General features: G+C 41.9%; 4 protein-coding genes and 1 long non-coding RNA gene across 10 annotated transcripts; 3 read left to right on the top strand and 2 right to left on the bottom strand.

The window, feature by feature from the left end:
* Positions 1–368: 368 nt before the first annotated feature.
* Positions 369–1756, top strand: LOC109513683 (charged multivesicular body protein 4c-like). The gene is made up of 3 exons (XM_019866272.1): positions 369–533; positions 617–752; positions 1335–1756. The coding sequence occupies exons 1-3, from the start codon at positions 450–452 to the stop codon at positions 1394–1396; spliced, it is 282 nt and encodes a 93-aa protein (XP_019721831.1). The 5' UTR covers positions 369–449; the 3' UTR covers positions 1397–1756.
* A 468-nt stretch (positions 1757–2224) lies between these two features.
* gimap4 (GTPase IMAP family member 4) lies at positions 2225–7666 on the top strand. 4 transcript variants are annotated; one of them, XM_019866270.1, is made up of 2 exons: positions 2225–2438; positions 5439–7666. In XM_019866270.1, the coding sequence occupies exons 1-2, from the start codon at positions 2408–2410 to the stop codon at positions 6170–6172; spliced, it is 765 nt and encodes a 254-aa protein (XP_019721829.1). In that variant the 5' UTR covers positions 2225–2407; the 3' UTR covers positions 6173–7666. The 4 variants fall into 4 exon arrangements, with proteins under 4 accessions (XP_019721829.1, XP_019721827.1, XP_019721828.1 ...); XM_019866268.1 differs by having other exon boundaries at positions 5436–7666; XM_019866269.1 differs by lacking the exon at positions 2225–2438 and adding an exon at positions 4245–4444.
* Positions 7667–10053: 2387 nt separating this feature from the next.
* Positions 10054–12021, bottom strand: LOC109513685 (uncharacterized). The gene is made up of 3 exons (XR_002167844.1): positions 11933–12021; positions 10216–10379; positions 10054–10138 (listed from the first exon to the last, which is right to left on the bottom strand). It is a non-coding gene; the product is annotated as an uncharacterized LOC109513685 (long non-coding RNA).
* sbspon (somatomedin B and thrombospondin type 1 domain containing) lies at positions 10377–14159 on the top strand. Of its 3 annotated transcripts, XM_019866262.1 has the most exons (6): positions 10377–11015; positions 11972–12166; positions 12231–12309; positions 13309–13485; positions 13817–13948; positions 14041–14096. In XM_019866262.1, the coding sequence occupies exons 1-5, from the start codon at positions 10481–10483 to the stop codon at positions 13932–13934; spliced, it is 1104 nt and encodes a 367-aa protein (XP_019721821.1). In that variant the 5' UTR covers positions 10377–10480; the 3' UTR covers positions 13935–13948; positions 14041–14096. The 3 variants fall into 3 exon arrangements, with proteins under 3 accessions (XP_019721821.1, XP_019721819.1, XP_019721820.1); XM_019866260.1 differs by having other exon boundaries at positions 11972–12309; positions 14041–14159; XM_019866261.1 differs by lacking the exon at positions 14041–14096 and having other exon boundaries at positions 13817–14027.
* Positions 14150–20026, bottom strand: terf1 (telomeric repeat binding factor (NIMA-interacting) 1). Its single transcript, XM_019866259.1, has 13 exons — positions 19771–20026; positions 18768–18863; positions 18560–18687; positions 18099–18335; positions 16691–16791; positions 16429–16499; positions 16250–16355; positions 15597–15661; positions 15427–15491; positions 15275–15330; positions 14999–15093; positions 14780–14820; positions 14150–14705 (listed from the first exon to the last, which is right to left on the bottom strand). The coding sequence occupies exons 1-13, from the start codon at positions 19958–19960 to the stop codon at positions 14544–14546; spliced, it is 1413 nt and encodes a 470-aa protein (XP_019721818.1). The 5' UTR covers positions 19961–20026; the 3' UTR covers positions 14150–14543.
* Between the last annotated feature and the right edge of the window lie 549 nt (positions 20027–20575).

Genomic DNA, 20575 nt, shown 5'->3' with positions numbered 1-20575 from the left:
CTCTGACAATTACATATTGATTCTTTTTCTTGAAAAATAAACACTCGTGAAATGTACTAACATTTTTTCGAATTTATATACATCATTCCGGCGTTTCTGTCAGTGACGTCGTCAAACTCGTAAACCTACCCTATTTTTTAATAAAATTAAAAAAATATGACCTTTTTAGAAGGTAATAAAGGAAATAAATACAATTTTGTTCTCAAAAGATTTACATTTTTCTTGGAAAAAAAAACACCATTTGGGGAGACCAAAATGTTCAACCAAACCACCTGATTTTGTCGAATGAAATTCCCCTGGCTCGATGTTCAGAAATGATGGTAATGTGTACCTTATTGGGGAGTGCCTGTGTAACTAAAAACACAAATGATCAGGGTAACTCAGCCAATTTCGAAAAACCAAAAACATGTTTGTCTTTTCTCAGGGATCTAAACAAGATAGACGATCTGATGGAAGACATCAACGAGCAGCAAGATGTGGCCCGGGAAATCAACGAAGCCATCTCCAGACCCTACGGCGAAACTTACGACGAGGTATACCTTTTGCCGTGGTTCTTCACAATGTGGTTATTATTTTTTAATATATTTCTAAACAAATGAGAACATTTTGTTGTAAGGATGAGCTGCTGGCCGAGCTAGAGGAGCTGGAGCAGGAGGACATGGAGGATAACCTGAGGAGCATGGGAGGACTGCCCTCAGTGCCCAGTGCAAGACTGCCCTCGGCTCCATCAGGACGCGTAGCTCACCGCGCAAGTATGTACAAGATATATTTTCGAGTAACATACACTGTATTTGTAAAAGTGTGTCCTACAACATTCTTCACCTTCATGAAAAAAATAGTCACTCTTAAAATATACAACTTTTTCTTTATTCTCCAAAATAAATTTATTTTGGATATGACCTTCTGCCCCTTCAGTTGTATACAATTAGTTTTCAGAACATTCCCTTGACATTATATTGCACCCAAAAGGACCATATTCTTTAAAAAATACTTATACTAATACTTTTTTTCTTGGAATAAAAGGGGATTTTTCTGGAATGTTTTTCTTTTGATATTTTCAGCAGGTAAAATATGACCTTATTTTTGTACATGACTATTATTCTTTAAAAAAAAAAACTATGCTCACAATTACTATGACAGTTTGACTAAAGTGACTTTTTTCCCTTGAAAATGTAATTAGTTTGGTCTGACTGAATTTATTTGATGAACAAATTATTTTCTTTGAAAACAATACGAACTGAAACTTCCCCTTCTTTGTTCCTGAATTAAATTGTACAATCATTCATATGGTGGTAATAATTCTAAATGTCATTTCCCCTGTTTGTTTTTTTCAGCGGCCAGAAGAAGGGGCGAGGATGAGGAAGACATGCGCATGCTGGCATCGTGGGGATCATAAGCCTTTTTTTTTCGAGAGGGGAGCGAAAAACCGACAGATTTCCATTTTTAATTTCTCAGGGGGTTTGAAGCAATTGCCACCATCTTGGGACATGTTCCTCATGTATTCATTGAGCAGCCAGCCGCCATGTTACACTGAAGGAAATTGTTTACTGTGCTTCCTGTCACTTTTTTTTCCTGTTTCATTTTAAAATTTGATATGAATTGTGGCCGAGTCACTAACTCTGAAGGATTTCCAGCACTGAGCAAAAACCTACACTCTACTTGTAACACAGCTGTAGATAAACTGTTTGCTCCATTGTAAATATTTTTGCTTTTATGTTAAACTATAATAAAAAAAGAAAAACACACCTTCCTATAAGACTTGATTTTCCTCCTTTTATCCATATCATGTGAAAATTGATTTCCAATTGTTTCTACAACTCATATAATGAGTCCTCTTCATAAAGGTGGCTGAATTAATAGTGATGTCACCAAGGAAGAAGCTCAATCTCTGACAATTACATATTGATTCTTTTTCTTGAAAAATAAACACTCGTGAAATGTACTAACATTTTTTCGAATTTATATACATCATTCCGGCGTTTCTGTCAGTGACGTCGTCAAACTCCTCGTAAACCTACCCTATTTTTTAAAGACATTTATTCTCGTAATATGACATTTTTAGAACACAATTTCCAAAATAAATACAATTTTGTTCTCAAAAGATTTAATTTTTTTCTTGAAAAAAACACAATTTGGGCAGTAGCGTCACCAAAGCAGGAAGCTCTTTCGTAGAGGTTAATATTTTTTTAATGGAAGGATTATTTTTTTTCAAGAAAAAAACGTAACATTTTATTTTCGGATGTTTGATTTTTTTCCCTTCTTTTCTCGTCTAGTCCAGAAGTGTGCGTTTTTGACAGCGACGTCACCAAAAAGGAAGCAGCAGAAGCGCTTCCGCAGTTTTGCCGACGCAACCGAACTACTAACGCTAACTTTATCGAAAAGTTATCGAGCCTGAAATTGAAACAATATGGAAGCTAACAGTAACACACCAACTTCGGGTGAGTTGGCGACTTTGAGCCATCCTGTTTTTCCCCCTTTTGAACCTCACCGGCTTGAAACGTTTAATTTACAACGCGAACATTATTAGCCCTCCAGCTAAATGCCATTCAAGTGGACACTGACACGTCTCGACCCTTCTTTAACATTTCGTAACTTAATTTAACCAATCTTAGCTTGCATTTGTTAGTTACGAGCATTATTTTGGTCATTAAGTGGAGTGAAGCTCCCACCAACACTAGTAGTTGCTGTCATTTCCGTATGTCATTCCATGACCGCTAAAAACACACAACAAAGGCACCTCGAACATATATTCGGGTACGATAAAGGACCATTCGTTTCGTTTAACGTCTTAATATATATATATATATTTTTTTTTTACAACGTGCGAAATTCATATACATTTAATTCATTTAATAGCATGGTGGTAAAATATATATATATATATTTTTTTTCTTTTTACAACGTGTGAAATTCATATACAGTTCATTTAATAGCATGGTGGTAGGTTTTCAGAACATTCCCTTGACATTATATTGCACCCAAAAGGACCATATTCTTTAAAAAATACTTATACTAATACTTTTTTTCTTGGAATAAAAGGGGATTTTTCTGGAATGTTTTTCTTTTGATATTTTCAGCAGGTAAAATATGACCTTATTTTTGTACATGACTATTATTCTTTAAAAAAAAAACTATGCTCACAATTACTATGACAGTTTGACTAAAGTGACTTTTTTCCCTTGAAAATGTAATTAGTTTGGTCTGACTGAATTTTTTTCATGAACAAATTATTTTCTTTGAAAACAATACGAACTGAAACTTCCCCTTCTTTGTTCCTGAATTAAATTGTACAATCATTCATATGGTGGTAATAATTCTAAATGTCATTTCCCCTGTTTGTTTTTTTCAGCGGCCAGAAGAAGGGGCGAGGATGAGGAAGACATGCGCATGCTGGCATCGTGGGGATCATAAGCCTTTTTTTTTCGAGAGGGGAGCGAAAAACCGACAGATTTCCATTTTTAATTTCTCAGGGGGTTTGAAGCAATTGCCACCATCTTGGGACATGTTCCTCATGTATTCATTGAGCAGCCAGCCGCCATGTTACACTGAAGGAAATTGTTTACTGTGCTTCCTGTCACTTTTTTTTCCTGTTTCATTTTAAAATTTGATATGAATCGTGGCCGAGTCACTAACTCTGAAGGATTTCCAGCACTGAGCAAAAACCTACACTCTACTTGTAACACAGCTGTAGATAAACTGTTTGCTCCATTGTAAATATTTTTGCTTTTATGTTAAACTATAATAAAAAAACCCACACCTTCCTATAAGACTTGATTTTCCTCCTTTTATCCATATCATGTGAAAATTGATTTCCAATTGTTTCTACAACTCATATAATGAGTCCTCTTCATAAAGGTGGCTGAATTAATAGTGATGTCACCAAGGAAGAAGCTCAATCTCTGACAATTACATATTGATTCTTTTTCTTGAAAAATAAACACTCGTGACATGTACTAACATTTTTTCGAATTTATATACATCATTCCGGCGTTTCTGTCAGTGACGTCGTCAAACTCGTAAACCTACCCTATTTTTTAATAAAATTAAAAAAATATGACCTTTTTAGAAGGTAATAAAGGAAATAAATACAATTTTGTTCTCAAAAGATTTACATTTTTCTTGGAAAAAAAAACACCATTTGGGGAGTAGCGTCACCAAAGCAGGAAGCTCTTTCGTAGAGGTTAATATTGTTTTAATGGAAGGATTATTTTTTTTCAAGAAAAAAACGTAACATTTTATTTTCGGATGTTTGATTTTTTTCCCTTCTTTTCTCGTCTAGTCCAGAAGTGTGCGTTTTTGACAGCGACGTCACCAAAAAGGAAGCAGCAGAAGCGCTTCCGCAGTTTTGCCGACGCAACCGAACTACTAACGCTAACTTTATCGAAAAGTTATCGAGCCTGAAATTGAAACAATATGGAAGCTAACAGTAACACACCAACTTCGGGTGAGTTGGCGACTTTGAGCCATCCTGTTTTTCCCCCTTTTGAACCTCACCGGCTTGAAACGTTTAATTTACAACGCGAACATTATTAGCCCTCCAGCTAAATGCCATTCAAGTGGACACTGACACGTCTCGAAGCTTCTTTAACATTTCGTAACTTAATTTAACCAATCTTAGCTTGCATTTGTTAGTTACGAGCATTATTTTGGTCGTTAAGTGGAGTGAAGCTCCCACCAACACTAGTAGTTGCTGTCATTTCCGTATGTCATTCCATGACCGCTAAAAACACACAACAAAGGCATCTCGAACATATATTCGGGTACGATAAAGGACCATTCGTTTCGTTTAACGTCTTAATATATATATATATATTTTTTTTTTACAACGTGCGAAATTCATATACATTTAATTCATTTAATAGCATGGTGGTAAGCGGAAATGCCAACTTTTTACGTCACATAACGTCATTTGGAAAACGAAATAGTTCGAATTTGTTTTAGAATTGTAAATAGTCCCCATTTTGAGTTTAAATTAGATTTGACGACCATTATGTTTGTACGTTAACATCGTGCCTACACCTAAACTTTCATAAAATCAGTGTTGCCATCGTAAATTAGGATTCTCAATTTTGACAAGTCATAATATTACGAAAATAACACGCAATAGTACAAAATTGGTTAACGTTCAAAATGTAATTGCGGAAAAGTTGATGACTGGAGTTTTAACAATGGAACGTCTTCATTCTTAATTTATTTTCGCAAACAAAAATGCTTCCCTCATTCACCGATTTTCACGTTTAACTGGCCCGGCCCCACCTTAGACAGCCACATACCCTCAACGTCACAGATAGTGTGTGGAATGTGAGGACTGCGACTCCAAGTGGACAAAAGCAGTACTTGTACCTCACATGCAAATCAATAAATGTGGCCTGATTGAATGCCCGGTAGCATGTTTTCCAATTTTGTGTAAAGCGAGTGTTTTTACTTTATTTCAGCAGCGTCGACATCTTGTGAGAGTAATGGCCCCAAGTCGAGTCTGTCACCGCTGCGTCTGGTGGTCCTCGGTTGGCGCTGGCCCGGCAAGAGCTTGACGGCCAACACCATCCTGGGCCGTGAGGAGTTCCGCCTGGAGCGCGCTGCCGAGTTTTGCGTGACTCGGCACACGGAGGTGGCAGGGCGCCCGGTGACCGTGGTAGACACGCCAGGCTGGTATTCATCACAGGACACGCCGCTGTCCTACAAGAAAGAGATCGCCCGCGGCGCCACCCTGTGTCCTCCGGGCCCGCACGCCTTCCTGCTCGTCATCCCCGTGGGCATGTTCACCGAGGTGGACCGCGCCAGAATCGAGGAGCACGTGGGCCTGTTCGGGGAGCGGGTGTGGCGGCACGTGCTGGTGGTGTTCACGTGGGCCGAGGTGCTGCGGACCATTTCGCTGGAGCGCTACATCCGGCGCGAGGGCGCCGACCTGCAGCGTGTGCTGGAAAAGTGTCGGCGCCGCTACATGCTCATCAACAACTGCGTGTTCGAGGAGCAGACGCAGGTGGGACGCTTGATGGAGCGTGTGGACCAGATTGTCGCTGAGGAAGGAGGCCACTACTTGCCCGAGGAGCCCCCGGCGCTGGATCAGAACCGGAACCCGACCGGAGATGCCACGGGGCAGCCTGGTGCTGGGGCCAAAGCTGACGACATGGTGACTTTAGGCAAAAAGGTCAGCAGCCTTTCGACGCAGTGATGTGCCCGCCTCACTTTAGGTACACCCGCATCATTGTCCAGGCCCCAGCTGCCCCCCCCCCACCCCCCACTGAGATTATTTGAGGCACCCAAGTGTTTCTTACATTTGGGACCTCACAGGTAGCCACCATATCCTGTAAAGAGTAGTTATGATACATTTATATAACTTAAATTTTGTGTACTCAAAAGTAGGATTTTATACAATACTTTTTTGTTCATCAGGAAAAATAAAGTTTAAGATTTGCCATTTTTCCCCCCCTTCAGAAAGGATACTCTTATTTTGAAAACGATGAAATAGGATTATTTATTCTTCTAGTAGTACAATTTTTTTTCTAGAGATAAAAAGTTTTTTTTTTTTGAAAACCACAATATTTGGAAGATTTCAATCAATATTCTCTCTATTATTTAATAATATTGTCTGGGGGGGAAAACATGGACCAAAACCAGCTCTTTCTGGGGTCAAAATTTTCAAAGGAGTGATGACAACTTCCCCCAGATGGTGGCGCAACGACCCAGGTTTTGTCATGGGAATATGTGAGATCGAGCAGGTGTACCTAATGAAGTGTGACAAATAGTCAGTGGGGGCCTTCAAAGGCTTTGGCCCCCACAAAATAAGCCCTCCGAAGGCGTGTACCATCAAAACGTTGGAAGATTGAGTTCACTTTTGCACTGAATGTGTTGCTGCTGATGTTCTTGAGAACTGATTCGAGAATGTTGCATAGGCTGACAGCTGGAGGTCAACTCTGACGTGAAACGTCACTTTATTGACGTAACACTCATTTACTGCAGGGCTTTTGAAAAACAATCTATCCATATTATTTGCCTCCGCCACCACCCGTAAGATGACCATTTTTTTGCAAATAATTTACAGTGGTAATACAGTAGACCTCTGCAAAGGTTTTTAGGTGGCACTTGTTAATTATCCGGAAATATTCACAATTCATGGTAGATCTTGGTCCCTATCGCCGCGCTATTGCTATTTTTATTGGAGAGTTCTTTTCCCTAATGGAAAAAATACAACTCCCCTTTAAAATGACTACTTTTTTGGGGGGTTATAAAAGGCAACTTTTTAGAGTCAGACTTTTCTCATGGAAGATGACAAATTTTCTGAAATAAGTCACCCCTCCCAACATTTTTTTTGGTATATTTGGCACATTATGTCCCTGCCAGGAAATGAAAAAATGAAATTGGCTTTTGAAAAATATGCTTAAACTGTTTCAGATGGCGAAAATAACATTTTCCCCACACAAACATTCAAATGGTTTGTAACAGACTGACGAGTGCGAGGCCTCCACAGTAGCCAAGTCGTGACTCCATTCTGCCCCGAGACACAATTCGTCGTCAGAAGACTTGACAATCGGTGAATTGATGTGCAAGCCTATCTACTGTATTTTAATTCTCTGCTGTTTCGTTTTGTACAATGAGCAGAGTGGAAATGTCCATTTTAGTGACCAAATTGTTATTTTTCTGCACTTATATAAAGCACTCTGAACCCCGAACAATGTCTCGTTGTCTCATTTAATCGAGTCAAGTACATTTCAGTTGTATTTAACTTTTAAGTTACATTTTAAAATTGTTTTCAAACATTTATTCAGGTAGATTTTTTTTTTGCTTCATGTTTGGGTGCAATATGTTATACAGAATAGAATGTCAAAATGTTCTTTTACAATGTTTCCTGCACAGTTAAGGCTTTTACGGCGGCCCGGCTAACATTTTCTTTAGAACTTGAAGTCATCCATCTCAATAGCACGCACTATTGTGTGAACGGTTTCTGCTGGAGACGGCTGCACGAAATCCGCCCAAACCAGGCCGTGTGTCAACAGAAACCGGATGCCTCAATAGAAACCAATAAAAGAAGAAAACAAAGCCCATCCACACAGCTGTGTCTGCTGTCATATCGGTATTACAATGTTTGCTGACAAGATTTTTCTTTAGTTTTTTTAAAATACCTTATCAGGTGACATTCCTCACAATCTTAATTCATCAGCCGTGAGACAGACACATTTTCGTGTATGCTCAAAAGCGTTGGGCTTGCCTGTCGCCCCATCCCGGACATACGCCATCATACTGTTTTTCTTGATTGCGTGTGTTTTGGCCCCCCCAAAAATGTCCGCACCTGTAGCAGTCAATATTACTACTCTGTTCTCCTTATCAAATATCAGATAAGTCCCAGAAGATCGTAAAATCAAAATGTAACTACTTAGCGGCAAGTGCAAAACACGAAGATAGTGGTCTCCTGTCGTACACAATACTCTTTTTTTTCTTCTGTCATCACAAACGTAATTGCCCGAAAGCACTCGGCGAACGTCATGCGAGTCAACAGTTTGGTTGATACTGACCCCCCCCCTCCCCCAAACCGTACAACAACACGAAGGTACTACTACTATATTTCTGTGGCATATCCGCCCGCTAATTGCATCATGGTGACAGAAGCCAAGTCAAACATCCATAAAGAGTGACTCATGCATCAACGGTCCGTGGCGAGACCTTGGGAATGCACACGCGTCAACATAGCGAAAGGCAGGCAAGAAACGGAGAGGGACATGCGTGGGCAGACGGGGGGTCGGGGGGGACACAAAAGTGACGATTCATGTCATGCCGCCTGAGAGTTGCTCATTAGGCGGAACAATGACGGTGGGGCTGGCTCGGGGAGGACTTGGCCCAGTCGCGGCAATTAGGACGCCTCGTTTGAGGTCACCTGCGGTTTTGGGTGGACGCAAGGCTAAACCGCATTGACGGTGCAGAAATAGGATTGCTCATGTTGCATATCGGGCGGCAGGTTGAGCGACTGGTTAGCAAGTCCCCCTCACAGTGCAGAGGTGCAGGGTTCGATTCCGGCTCCGGCCTTCCAGTGTGGAGTTTGCATGTTCTCCCCGTGTCTGCGTGGGTTTTCTCCGGGTATTCCGGTTTCCTTCCACATTCCCAAAAACATGCATGGAACATGTGTGCCCTGCCATTGGCTGGCAACCAGTTCAGGGTAACCCCGCCTACTGCCCGAAGACAGCTGGGATTAGGCTTCGGCACACCCTCGACCCCTCGCGAGGATAAGCAGATTAGAAAATGTTGCATATCTTGTAATTCTGCATTGAGGTCGACAAATTACCCGAATAAAATCCAACTTTTAACCTTTACCTGGTGCCGGTTTCTGGCATCCAGAACTCAAACTCCAACTTTACAGGGACCGTCACCACTTACCAGAATCAGAACCAAAGCCCAATTCTAACCCAATTTAAATGTATGACTTCCTTTAGCGACAAAGCTTCTACCAGGTCAAAGACAAGATGAGTTGGAGCTAATTTTCAGTGAGGCAGCCGGTTTGTCAACACGACGACTCGGTGTCATGGCGACCGGGGTCGGGCGTCACCCAGGAGACGGCCGCGGTTTAACATTCCCCATACAGATGTCACCTTGAAACCCGGTACAGGAAACCAATAAGATTATTTGTCTATAGACAGTAACGGAGGACCGCTCTGACGTATGTACATGCAAATTTAAGTAAGGTGTGTCGGAAAACACTGATTACATGTTTACCTACGTTCGGTGGGGAGTGACTTTTTCAGCTATCTGTTCTTGACTTGAGTGACAGGGCAGCACCGATTCGAATAAATCAAACAATTCACCTTTTAATCGGTAAGCAGATCAGCGATAAGAAAACAAACATGGAATAAACTGATTTATATTCCTGATAATGTACATTTCCGACTGATGCTAATCATTAGCATATGAATGGCATTTCCCATTGAACGTTAGCATTACGCTTGTGAGGTTTTTCTTTAGGCTGTTTTTTTTTTTTTTGGGTTGTTTTAAATAAGATACCGAACATATTTGTGAGGTCATGCAGACGCGTCAGTCTCACCCGGGGATGATGATGATGATGATGATCGTGGTGGAGATGAAGGTTATTACTGTCGCTTGACCTCCCGGGAGCATCACGCAGAAGTCATTACAAACGTCCGTCCAACACACCCTGCAAGAGGCCTCATTTGTAGAATGCAGTTCACCACGTGGTCAGGCATCCCATAAACGAACGTTTGTCCACCTTACCTGGCTGGAACTATCACTGGAGACATACCATCTGGGTGCGCACGCGTTTAATCAGTCCCGGACCCTCAATGCGCACTCGTCTGCTGCTTTTGTAATGACAAGACAAGATTAGCATGTCCAATGGTGTTACATGTGGCTTCTCCCCGAAGCGTCCCAAGCGAAGACTGTTGGGATAGAGGCATAATCAATACAACAGTACACTTTTCAAAAAGCATCTTCCATCTATCTGTCTTTGTGTTAGTGTGATGCTGAGGAACAAACAAGAATGAAGGTTAAGGGGTGGGGCTTAACAACACTTGGCAACTATCGCTCTCGTGGAGAACATCCAAGCGCTCACATTCCTCCCTTTCTTCTCAGGGACTTCTGGGGTGGCCCGAAAACTGTCGTCAGTGTAGCGACTGTGGTGGTGGTGGGGTTGGGGGGGGAGATGATGCAAGGAAGTGGAGGAGGGAGGCAGAAAAACATACCACCCTCCTCCTTTTTTTCAGACGCTCGAGAGGTGCGACGGGAGACGCGTGGGGACACATGGAGTTGCCACGATTGGAAGCTGTCACGATATGACAACCCTCTCCTCTCCGACCGCATCGAAATGGAGATTGTCTACTTTTTGCTGCTTTTGGCCAATTTGGGAGAGCGCCGCTTGGTTTCCGGAGGCTGCCTTGGTCAATGCTGCAGCGGCCGAGATATGAGCTGCGCCTCCACCGACTGGAGGATGGACCGCGTCTACGGGACGTGCTACTGCGACCGCGGCTGCGCCACAACGCTGGACTGCTGTTTTGACTACTTCTCCCACTGCCCAGGTGAGCGCCGACAGGTACTTTTTTGACCTCTTTTGCGACACTTGTGAGATAAGCACGCATCCCCTAAAGAAAGATGATAAGATGCACGCATTCTTATCTGGTGTGGAAATATCTCACAGAGGTGGAACTGTTTACCGAGCCGGGCCGAGCCGTAGGGGAGAGCGACAAGTATTTGAAGAATGCGATTAAGTCGATCAGTTTAAGAATTTACAGCACAATGGGTGCACGCGTCATCCATGAGGCTGAATAAGTTGTCGGGAAACAATCTTGTTCCGTGACAGTATTTGACTGACACGTTGTTCCAATTCCGAAAAGTTCCTGCTTGCTTGTGCTTTCTCTCCAAGTGTAAACATTCACATTTTTTTTTTTTTTTAATGTTTGGTACATAACTTCCATTAAAGACAGACAGACAGACAGAACTGCCTGAGAGAGAGGAGTGTGAGCTATAAGGAACTAACTTGGAAAAAAAAAAAACCTACTGCAATGCGTGTGTCTCTATGGGCATAATTACACTTCATTCATTACTATTTCATACAGCACAGTTAACACCCCCGCTGGATTTTTCTTTGTTGTTTATTTTGAGTGTAATTCCACTGTCAGTCACAGGAAAATTGTTTAACACTGTAAATTTGGAAGAGAGTGAAAATAGGAAGTATATTGAATCCTCTCTCATCCTGCTTTTTAGGCCTACAGAAAGCAACGGCTGTAGTTTCATTTTAGTGTCAGAAATGCAAGAAGAACACGCAGAGGGAGTATTTAAATGATTATTTCAATTATTTTTTTCTCTTTATATATCAAAATGTTTTTGTTTTTTTACAAGACCAGCCACAAATCACATACTTGACAGATTCAGACCCCTGCCCTCCAAATTTGCTCACAGAAAAATCAGACATCTGCGTTCCAAATCAAGAGCTTACATTTCATTAGCTCCAATGATACAATGCTCCGAACTCCAGCTCAGGCGTGTAGCGTGACGGCTTGGAGCTTCTGGAGCGGCTGCGCAGAGCCATGCCAACCCTCGTGGCGTAGACGGGTCAGACACATCGCCGAGCGGCCCGCTAATGGCGATGAGCCATGTCCGACGCTGGAGGAACGGGCCGGCTGCATGGACTACAGAGACCGCCGGGGAACCCTGTGCCGACTGGACGCAGGTGAAGCCAAATTATGTCTGAATGACTCCGAAAGCACTGCAATGATCGAGGTCTTTGTTATCAGGGCCTGCATTTATTACCAGTCTGGAGTTTGGCAAGGCGAGGCCCAAGATGGACAACTTTGGGACCCCTTTGGATGCAGGGTGAGTAACCACAACAAGTGGGACTGTTTGCTCACCAAAAGACCATCACACCTTTTCATCCCGAGCGAAAAACACAGAGCAGCAAACCAGTCCGCTGTTATCTACTTATGTAGCACGGGAAGCTAACTTAGCAGTCTCCACTGTCAGTCAAAGCATCAAACTCATCACGGACAATTTGTAGAACTAGCCGCACAAAATCCTTGTTCAAGTTTAACTAGGAAGTGGCTAGCGTAGGAAGCTAGTGCAGGAAGCTATGCCTTCACTCTGCACTCCTTCATGTGCCCAACTTCCATTTCGGCAACTTTCAAGCGTTGCAGCTAGCATGAGAAGCTAACTCAGCGCTCTGTCGAATGTCCAGATTCCATTTGGTTCAAATTTAAGCGCGAGCTTCTAACATTGCAGTGTACACCTTCAATCAAGGATTCTCCTTGTATCCACCTTCCATTTGGTCGACCTTCAAGGGGTAATGAGACCCAAACACAGCAGACCTTCACTCAGCGCTCCTTCCTCATCCAACTTTCATTTGGTTGAATTTCAAGCGTGGCAACTAGCCTGAAAAGCTAACACAAAAGTCTCCTCCTTCACTCGCTGCTTCTTCTTGTCAAACAGCTGAATCCAAATACACAAACACAAGCTCGAGTAGATCCACACAAGTCTAACTCGTTAGCGGCTAGTACCAACACCTTAAATCACGCCGTCAGACAAATGACAATCCAGATAAAAGACAAGCCAGTACGAGACTAGCTAACATAACCTTCTACACCTTCGCTCGTGTCTAACTTTCATTTGGTCAACTTTCAAGTGTGTCAGCAAGCGTCACAAGCTAAGGCAGCAGTTTCCATCTTCATTCTGGGCTCCCTTCACTGGTCACAGAAGAGCCATATCAATGTCTAACTGTATTGCAGTTAGCACAAGAAGCTAATGAAGCAGTCTACTCTACACCTTTACTTGGACCATTGCGATTTCTTGTCAATCAGATCCAAACTTGTTTTTCCTCAGATTCTGCGTAGAATTCTCCCTGGAATCCCGCTCCCCTCACTGTGCAGTAGAGAATCGGCCGCACACGCAGTGGATGCGCTACTTCACCGAAGGTTTCACGGTTTGCGTGGCGTGCCAGCCGCCCGCTATGCGCAACCACACTGGTGGTTGCCAAGGAGACGGCCAGGAAATGAACAGGTTGGTGTCAGTGTTGTTGCAGGGCACATACCGTGCATCTGGAAAATATTCACAGGGCTTCACTTATACCACATTTTGCGTTCCGGGCTTATTCCAAAATGGATTTTTACAAATAGATATTTGAAAATTCTTTGTAAGTAAAATACGAAGTAAGCACTCACATTTAAGTATTTTACAGCCTTCGACGTACAACTCAAAAGTTGGGGCATCAGCATTTTATTTAAATTTGTAACAATGTAACAAAAAAAAAAAAGTATTTCATTTTGAAGCAAGCCTGGAACTTAACCAAAAAGGTGGGTTCCAGTGTCATAAACATTTGTTTTGGCTGCAGGGATGCTGTACTGCAGTGGCAGGCGGTGGGCAACCCCCGCTGCAGTGGCACTTGGAGGAGGATCCGCAAAACGCAACAGTGCAACTGTCCACCGCAGCACAGCTTCGTCTTCATCTGAACGACTCTTTCAAGGTAGCGGTGGGCAACTTACTGAGCATTTGATTCGGGAACTGTTATAAAAAGCCCCCCAAAGCTCGTAATATATAACGATTTTTTTTCCCCAGAACAACATGGCGATAACAAAATGGCCCCCTCGGACTCAACATATCTGCCAAAAGGCACACAGTCTGTAAAATAGTAATAATCATTTTTTTTGAAATGACATGACATCTGTTGTTTGTTTAAATGATGTTCTTCACACGTTTTAATGTCAATTCATTCCAATCACATTTTCGCTCTTCTGGATCATTAAACAGACAACAGAGACGGATGGTTGTGATGAAAAACATGGACTAAAAAACTCAAATATAAGCACTCTCTGTACTTATACTTTTACCACATCGAGTCAATGGTGAGTTAAATTGATGATTTTTTAAATCCGACAAATAAAGGTCGAAAAACAACTTCTGCAAGAACAGACTCAGCACATCGTATAAGACATCCGAATGCAATGCGCAAGAGTCCGCAATGTTTTTGGAGGACAAATCATGCCCTCTAGTGGCACAGAAACGAAACACAATTCCAAGACAATAAAGAAGAAAAAGTGGACCCCCCTTTTTTATGCTTCTCAGTTCACTTTGTGGGTCCTCTCCAAAACCCTCCAGCGGTCCTTGAGCATCACGCCAGTGCGGTCCTCAAAGTCGTAATCCAGCAGGATTTGAGACCACTTGCCTTTGCCGTGTTGCCGGACACCCTGCACCAGTCTACTGTCCAGCTCAGATGTCCATTTCTAAAATACAAATAAATAAGTACATCAATAAGAGCACCACGGATCAGAGGATGTTCGTCGTGGGGCCGACTAACCCGAGGAATCCTCTTCTGTGTGACAACAGAATCGTTTATATCTGGGAAAACAGAAAAACAATCACTTAAATTTGTCATGGAACAATAGTAAATCATGTAACCAGGAATAAGGTACATGCACAATTAGCGGTGATCAAAATAATGTGTTGTGGCTATTCAAAGGAACAGACACACACACACACACACACACACGCGCACGTACGCACGCACACTGAATACCCTTTTTTCTCAGCGGTCTGATGCAGACTTGAGGCTGCATGCGAGTGTTCAGGTCGCACGCGCTTATTTGGAGGGTCCGAAGATTGCGTTTTGTCCTGGATGGGCGTGATAAAAATAAAGTCACATTGTTATTGTGATGTTTTTCAAGTTGGTCAACTGTCCGGTTGCGTTTGTGTTTATAAACAGCAACGATACTTATGAGTCATTGACAGACGGGGTCAGACTGACCCGCAATGTAACAGTACAGGTAAATCAATTCTCATTAGGAGGCATTACTTTGGCGTGATCTCCTCTGATTGGTCAGCCTTGTCGTTGCCGGACAAGCGGACATACTATGAGACAGAAAAGTGCAAAATAGTAAAAACACGGCGATTTCTCATGATACATCCCGTAAACGCGATGCATTAGTATCATCAGGCTTGACTCACCCCGAGTGACGTTTTTGCTTGACGGTCGCCCACGGTGACAGGAGATGCATCCAGTTGTGACGAATCTATGAGTCAAAGTTGCACCACGGATTCATATTTTATTGGGGAAAAAACTAAAAAGAAACAAACAAACCAAAAAAAATCCAGCAAAAAGGACAAGCTAAACTCACTACTGTTGAACAATCTTCGTTTGGAGCCACGGGCGCTTTTTGTGCTGCCAAGTTTACGTTCTGGTCTGGGAGGGGGAAAAAAAAATATGGACAGGTTCAATGTGCAATAGAACTATTATACATATAAACATCATAATGAGTAGTTCTGATTGAATTTCTTTCAATTCCCTCTCAATGCTGCACTTTGTAGTTGTACTTTGCCGAATGCTTCTGGAGTATTAATACAGCATGTCTGAATATTGCTGCTGTGACAGATTCGTTTCATTCATGGGAGGAATAAAGTACTTCATGCATACACGTACGTACGTGTATCTATCAATTGTGTCGTTGATGTCACCGTCAAAGCATATGAAGGACGGCAACAAGCAAGAATTCATTCTTTAGTGCAGCAACATCCATAAAACGCCACAAGGTGCCAGTATCACTCTACATACACATTCTTGCTCCCTTCTGTGATTATATTGTGGGCGCATTGGGAGATAAGTTTTACTTTTGACTGTTTTGAATTTAAACTTGTTTCAACATGCGCAGTGCCGAAAAAAAAAAAGAGAATGCATTAAACAAAAAAAAAACCCCAGCTTTGCTAGACCATTGTGAGACAGTCCCAAAAGAATTACACAAGAAATATGAGCGCATTCCAAAATTTTCCGCACCTGACGTCATCTTGCGAGCTGTCGGCTCCCAGGGAGAGAGTGGCATCCTCCAAACCTTCCATACTTTGCTCGTCCGCAGCGCTCGACACATTCGAGGACAATAGCTCTGCGGACGACATTTGTGGTCACGCCGTTGATTAAAAGAGGCGTCGCAAAGAAGCTTGAATGCGGAAACTCACCGTTTACAGATTGCCATCGGAGGGACACGCGCGGCATCCGGGCCGTGTCGATTTGAGGATTTGGTTTGGTCCTACGAGAATGTGAAAGGCAACGAAATGACAGAAATAAGGCAACTCTGACAGGTTCAGTTCGTGAAAGACTACAAATGTGCTGGAGAATGAGTTCAAGATTTATGATTCCCTGTGGTTAAAATTTGTTTGTAAATCTAAACTAGACAGACTTTGTTGGGTGATTTGGCTGGAACAACAGATGATTTCCTACTTTGTCTCCAGCCTTGAGTGGTCCGAGATGGACTTGACCTCTTTTGCCGCGGCGTCCGTAGCGTCGATACTCTGGGACAACCGGACCGCCTTGATGGCTTCCTGGGAGAAAGGACACACACATTATAAATTATTTCAACTCATATTCCATATTCCTACCTTTCCAAAGCCATTAACTTTCGCATTAAATGTTTTGAAGCGGTGCCAAATGAGGCTCGCCACTTAAACGCGGCCGTCTCGGCTCGACCGTGGGCCAGCGCAATTATGGAAAAACACCCTTGACAGCCTAATGATGAAATGAAAAAGCGACACATTTGCCCTAATCGCGAGGGCAGGAAGGGTGTGGCCATATTAGTTGGCATCGGCTGGTTGGTTGCCCTTCCAAAATATGGTAAGGCCAAATTAGTGGCGGCCAAGATAGCATTTTGGCTAATGATTCAAGATATTTAATACCGCCTTAAAAGTTGGTTCCCTTAAATAGGACGACACAATGCCGCGTAGGCTCTAATAAATTCTGTTGCGGACATTTATATGTTCCTAAATAACTTTTTTAAAAACTTTCAGTGAAATGAAAAGACTAAGAGGAAATTGCAACAAAGAAAAGAGGGGAAAAATGTGCTTATGAAATGAAAAGACTAAGAGGAAATTGCAACAAAGAGGGGAAAAAATGTGCTTGGAATCAGACTATTTTATTTGAATTGGAAGTTTCTCTCAAAACTCTCCATACTTTTAAAAGGAAGAAAACAAGCGAAAATGCTTTGTTTTATTTTTCGCTTTTTTAAATGAAATTAAATTACAGTAAGGAATGCAGTCATGTTTTGAGATTAAATACAAAAAAACATAAAAGGAAAAAAACAGCTGGGAGAGGCTGCGGCACGACCGTGACGACAAACGGCTCGGATAATTGATGGATGGATGCAAGGGAAAAAATATATATATTTAAGGGTAAGAAATATAATAAGAATGCAACCCCCCTCATTTAAATAAATCATGTTCCCCCCCCAATTAAAATGTGAAAAAAAAATGAATAAAAAGGAAAACATACTACGGTGGCAGAAAATAGCAAACCAGAAAATCCTCTTTGAAATCAAAAATGTTTTTAAAAAAATGAAATTTGAAATTAAAATGAAAAAATAAAGACCGATTACAATCCATTTTAGTGGCAAAAAATATTAAGTATTTCCTTTTCTAGCTATGTTAGCTTGGTTTCCTATGTGCCTTGATTGTACCTGCCCTGCCTCTATTGAGTTCTGATTTACAAGTACAGTTTACAATTACCAAAAAATAAAAATAAAAATAAAATTAAATTAAAAAAAGCTCTGAGCTACCCCTTCAGGTTGAGGAATTTCTCATCTAGTCCAAACCAAGGTTCAAAGTGGCAGAAAAGCGACGTGGGGTGGTGCGCATACCTTGAGAAGGAAGTCCGACGGATTCTTGACCAGGTAGGCGTCAAGGAAGGTCTGCACCATCTCCAGCAGTCGATTGAAACTGAACACGGTGAGGAAAGGGTGGTAGATGTCCATCTGTGCCACGATGTTGGAGAGCTTGGCTGCCACTTTTTGCGGGTAATCAACATGTTCTTTGAACCAATTGAGGGCGCCCCATGCCTGCGTTCTTTGGCCTTTCTCCAAACACACCGCAACAGACTGACAGAAGACAAAATAAGACACGAAACAACAGAATCCAGATGGGACATGAGGACATGAATGCAACAGTGGTGCGGAAGCCATTTTCAATTTTCTGAAGAAATTATCTTGTTTAGAAAAACACAAATAAATAAATACATTTAATTATTGTTCTCTCCCGCCCCCCCTCCCACACACACTATTCTCACGATTAGTTCCAAGCCACCCGCCTTTTTGAAAATCACCTGTATGACTAGGTGAACTCTGATGTTCTCAAACAAGCTTTCGTCCTGCACGGCATCTTTGAGGTGAAACCAAGTCTTGGCTGCGGACATTAGTGGCATCACGCCATCCTCGTCCTCAAATCGGGCACCTAGAGGTGAGGTGATGAAAAGCGATGACGGCAAATGAAAGGTTGCACTGCGACGCAGAGTCTGTGGTGGGTAATCTTACCCAACTGTTTTCCTTGCATTACTCGGGCGAGGAAGGCGCAGATTAAGGTTTTCTCTTGTGAGCTTCCTCCTTCAAGTAACGGCGTCTGAAATATTGCTTTTGGGAGAGAGGGGGAAAAAAGGCCTTTACATCATTATAAATTCATCAGATGTGATGTTGAAGGCGTCAGAATTTGTTGAAACACATGCCGCTGATCCCCGCAAGCAACACTACTCAAATCACAGACTGTCTAACAGGGGAGCCAGTTATTATCAGCTAACTCCACACTTTCATTTGCTGACACCCAAGTCACTCACCAGCCTTCTTCAGCGCTGTAATGTCGGGAGAAACGTTTGGTATTTTGGTTCGTATGAGTTTAATAGATTTATTTTTCGCCGAAACTAGTCAGACAATCAGATTAGTTGGAGACATGTTATTCGCCGAAACTAGTCAGACAATCAGATTAGTTGGAGTTGGAGACATGTTCAGAAATAATGAAGTCATATTGTTGTACTGCTCTAATTGAAGGCATTTTAAAACTAGAATTTCTTCCACGAGATGAGAGACGGCACAATTTAGAGAAACGTTACTTAAAACGCATTTTATGGTGAACATAACGACAGTATATATTTATCGTAGAACATAATAAAATGCATCATGAAATGATCCCTTCCACCGAGGCTTGTAGTAACAGCGTGCGTCAAAATGGGGCAACCATGCCTGGTAAAAATTGACGTCAAAATAACATTTGGCCCAGTTTCTCTGTGTTTGAAAGCATTACTCTTAATACTATGGCCAGTGTTGTATCTAAGGGTGCTTGAAAAGCCGAAAAATGGGACCCTTGTGACACTTTTGGTGTCGTGAGAATACCTGAGTCGTTATAACTTGTTGGCACCGTTTACAATTTACAGCAAGTTGAGTCGATCATTCACAAGACTAAATACAAATCTAGCGTCGTGGTGCGGTTGCATTAGCAAAGTCAAATCAAACCTCAAATCGAGTGTGAAGTGAACGACAACTTTACATTCATAAGTCGAGATGGCGCCATTGAAGGCATCGTGATTCCTCTCTTTAAAACGACGACAAATGGCGGAAAAAAGGAAGTCCAGAATCCACTTGGAGGCCACAGCGGCGAGTTGGCCGGTGTTGGAATCTTCTTTAGTCGTTGTTTTATCGGCGTTACTGTTGTCGTTGGGGTTTCCTTGTTGCTCCATGTTTACATTCTCTCGTTCGAGGAGGACTCTGCAATCCGCTTCTTGAATTTTCAGCGGGAAACGCCAACGGCTGAGGTTGGTTGAAAGTCATGCGGAAACCTGTAGCGCCCCTCACAGTCTCGGCTGAGCAATTACATGTGCTCGAACGTATACCTGTATCGTTATTTTGATATGAAGATAAAATAAACACATGACAAAAATAACAGTCAATGCTTTTTGTTTATTTTTAGTTCATATTACTATATTTCAGACTTGATATAAAGTAAATCTTTGTGATGCGAGCGATTGTTAAAAATTGGGAGGAAATATGAAAATATATTTGAAAAAAAATGTACAAAAAGCCAATACAAATTCAAATAGAAAAATCAAATTTGAAATTATTTTTAAAGGCAAAAAAATAGACTGGAAAAAAATAAAGGAAAAATGATATTAAAAAACGCAAAAATGAATATTCACAAATTACAAAATGGACATTCAAATGAAATCACTGTAAAATACGAAAACCCTTCATACATAACAAAAGTAAGTCTCGTAGATATATGCCGTTTTCAATTTTAAAATAATTTTTTCTCGATTTATTTTTAACTGATAAGAGCAAGTTGACTAATTTTTGAG

This window comes from Hippocampus comes, unplaced genomic scaffold (genome assembly GCF_001891065.2).
Source record: "Hippocampus comes isolate QL1 unplaced genomic scaffold, H_comes_QL1_v1.1 scaffold3, whole genome shotgun sequence".
In the NCBI taxonomy this organism is placed as follows: domain Eukaryota; kingdom Metazoa; phylum Chordata; class Actinopteri; order Syngnathiformes; family Syngnathidae; genus Hippocampus; species Hippocampus comes.
This window is presented reverse-complemented; position numbering and strand designations above follow the sequence as displayed.

Excerpts from the sequence above, each read along its gene's own strand:
- terf1 (XM_019866259.1), bottom strand. The coding sequence starts at position 19,960 with ATGGAGCAACAAGGAAACCCCAACGACAACAGTAACGCCGATAAAACA. Across the intron at positions 18,864-19,770 it reads CGCCATCTCGACTTATGAAT|CAATATTTCAGACGCCGTTA; the intron begins GTAAAGTTGTCG and ends CTCTCCCAAAAG. Across the intron at positions 16,500-16,690 it reads CACTCAAGGCTGGAGACAAA|GACCAAACCAAATCCTCAAA; the intron begins GTAGGAAATCAT and ends ACATTCTCGTAG.
- gimap4 (XM_019866268.1), top strand. The coding sequence starts at position 2,408 with ATGGAAGCTAACAGTAACACACCAACTTCGG. Across the intron at positions 2,439-5,435 it reads CAGTAACACACCAACTTCGG|CAGCGTCGACATCTTGTGAG; the intron begins GTGAGTTGGCGA and ends ACTTTATTTCAG.
- LOC109513683 (XM_019866272.1), top strand. The coding sequence starts at position 450 with ATGGAAGACATCAACGAGCAGCAAGATGTGGCCCGGGAAATCAACGAA. Across the intron at positions 534-616 it reads ACGGCGAAACTTACGACGAG|GATGAGCTGCTGGCCGAGCT; the intron begins GTATACCTTTTG and ends TTTTGTTGTAAG. Across the intron at positions 753-1,334 it reads ACGCGTAGCTCACCGCGCAA|CGGCCAGAAGAAGGGGCGAG; the intron begins GTATGTACAAGA and ends TGTTTTTTTCAG.
- sbspon (XM_019866260.1), top strand. The coding sequence starts at position 10,481 with ATGAAGGTTAAGGGGTGGGGCTTAACAACACTTGGCAACTATCGCTCT. Across the intron at positions 11,016-11,971 it reads CTACTTCTCCCACTGCCCAG|CTCAGGCGTGTAGCGTGACG; the intron begins GTGAGCGCCGAC and ends TCCGAACTCCAG. Across the intron at positions 12,310-13,308 it reads GGGACCCCTTTGGATGCAGG|ATTCTGCGTAGAATTCTCCC; the intron begins GTGAGTAACCAC and ends GTTTTTCCTCAG.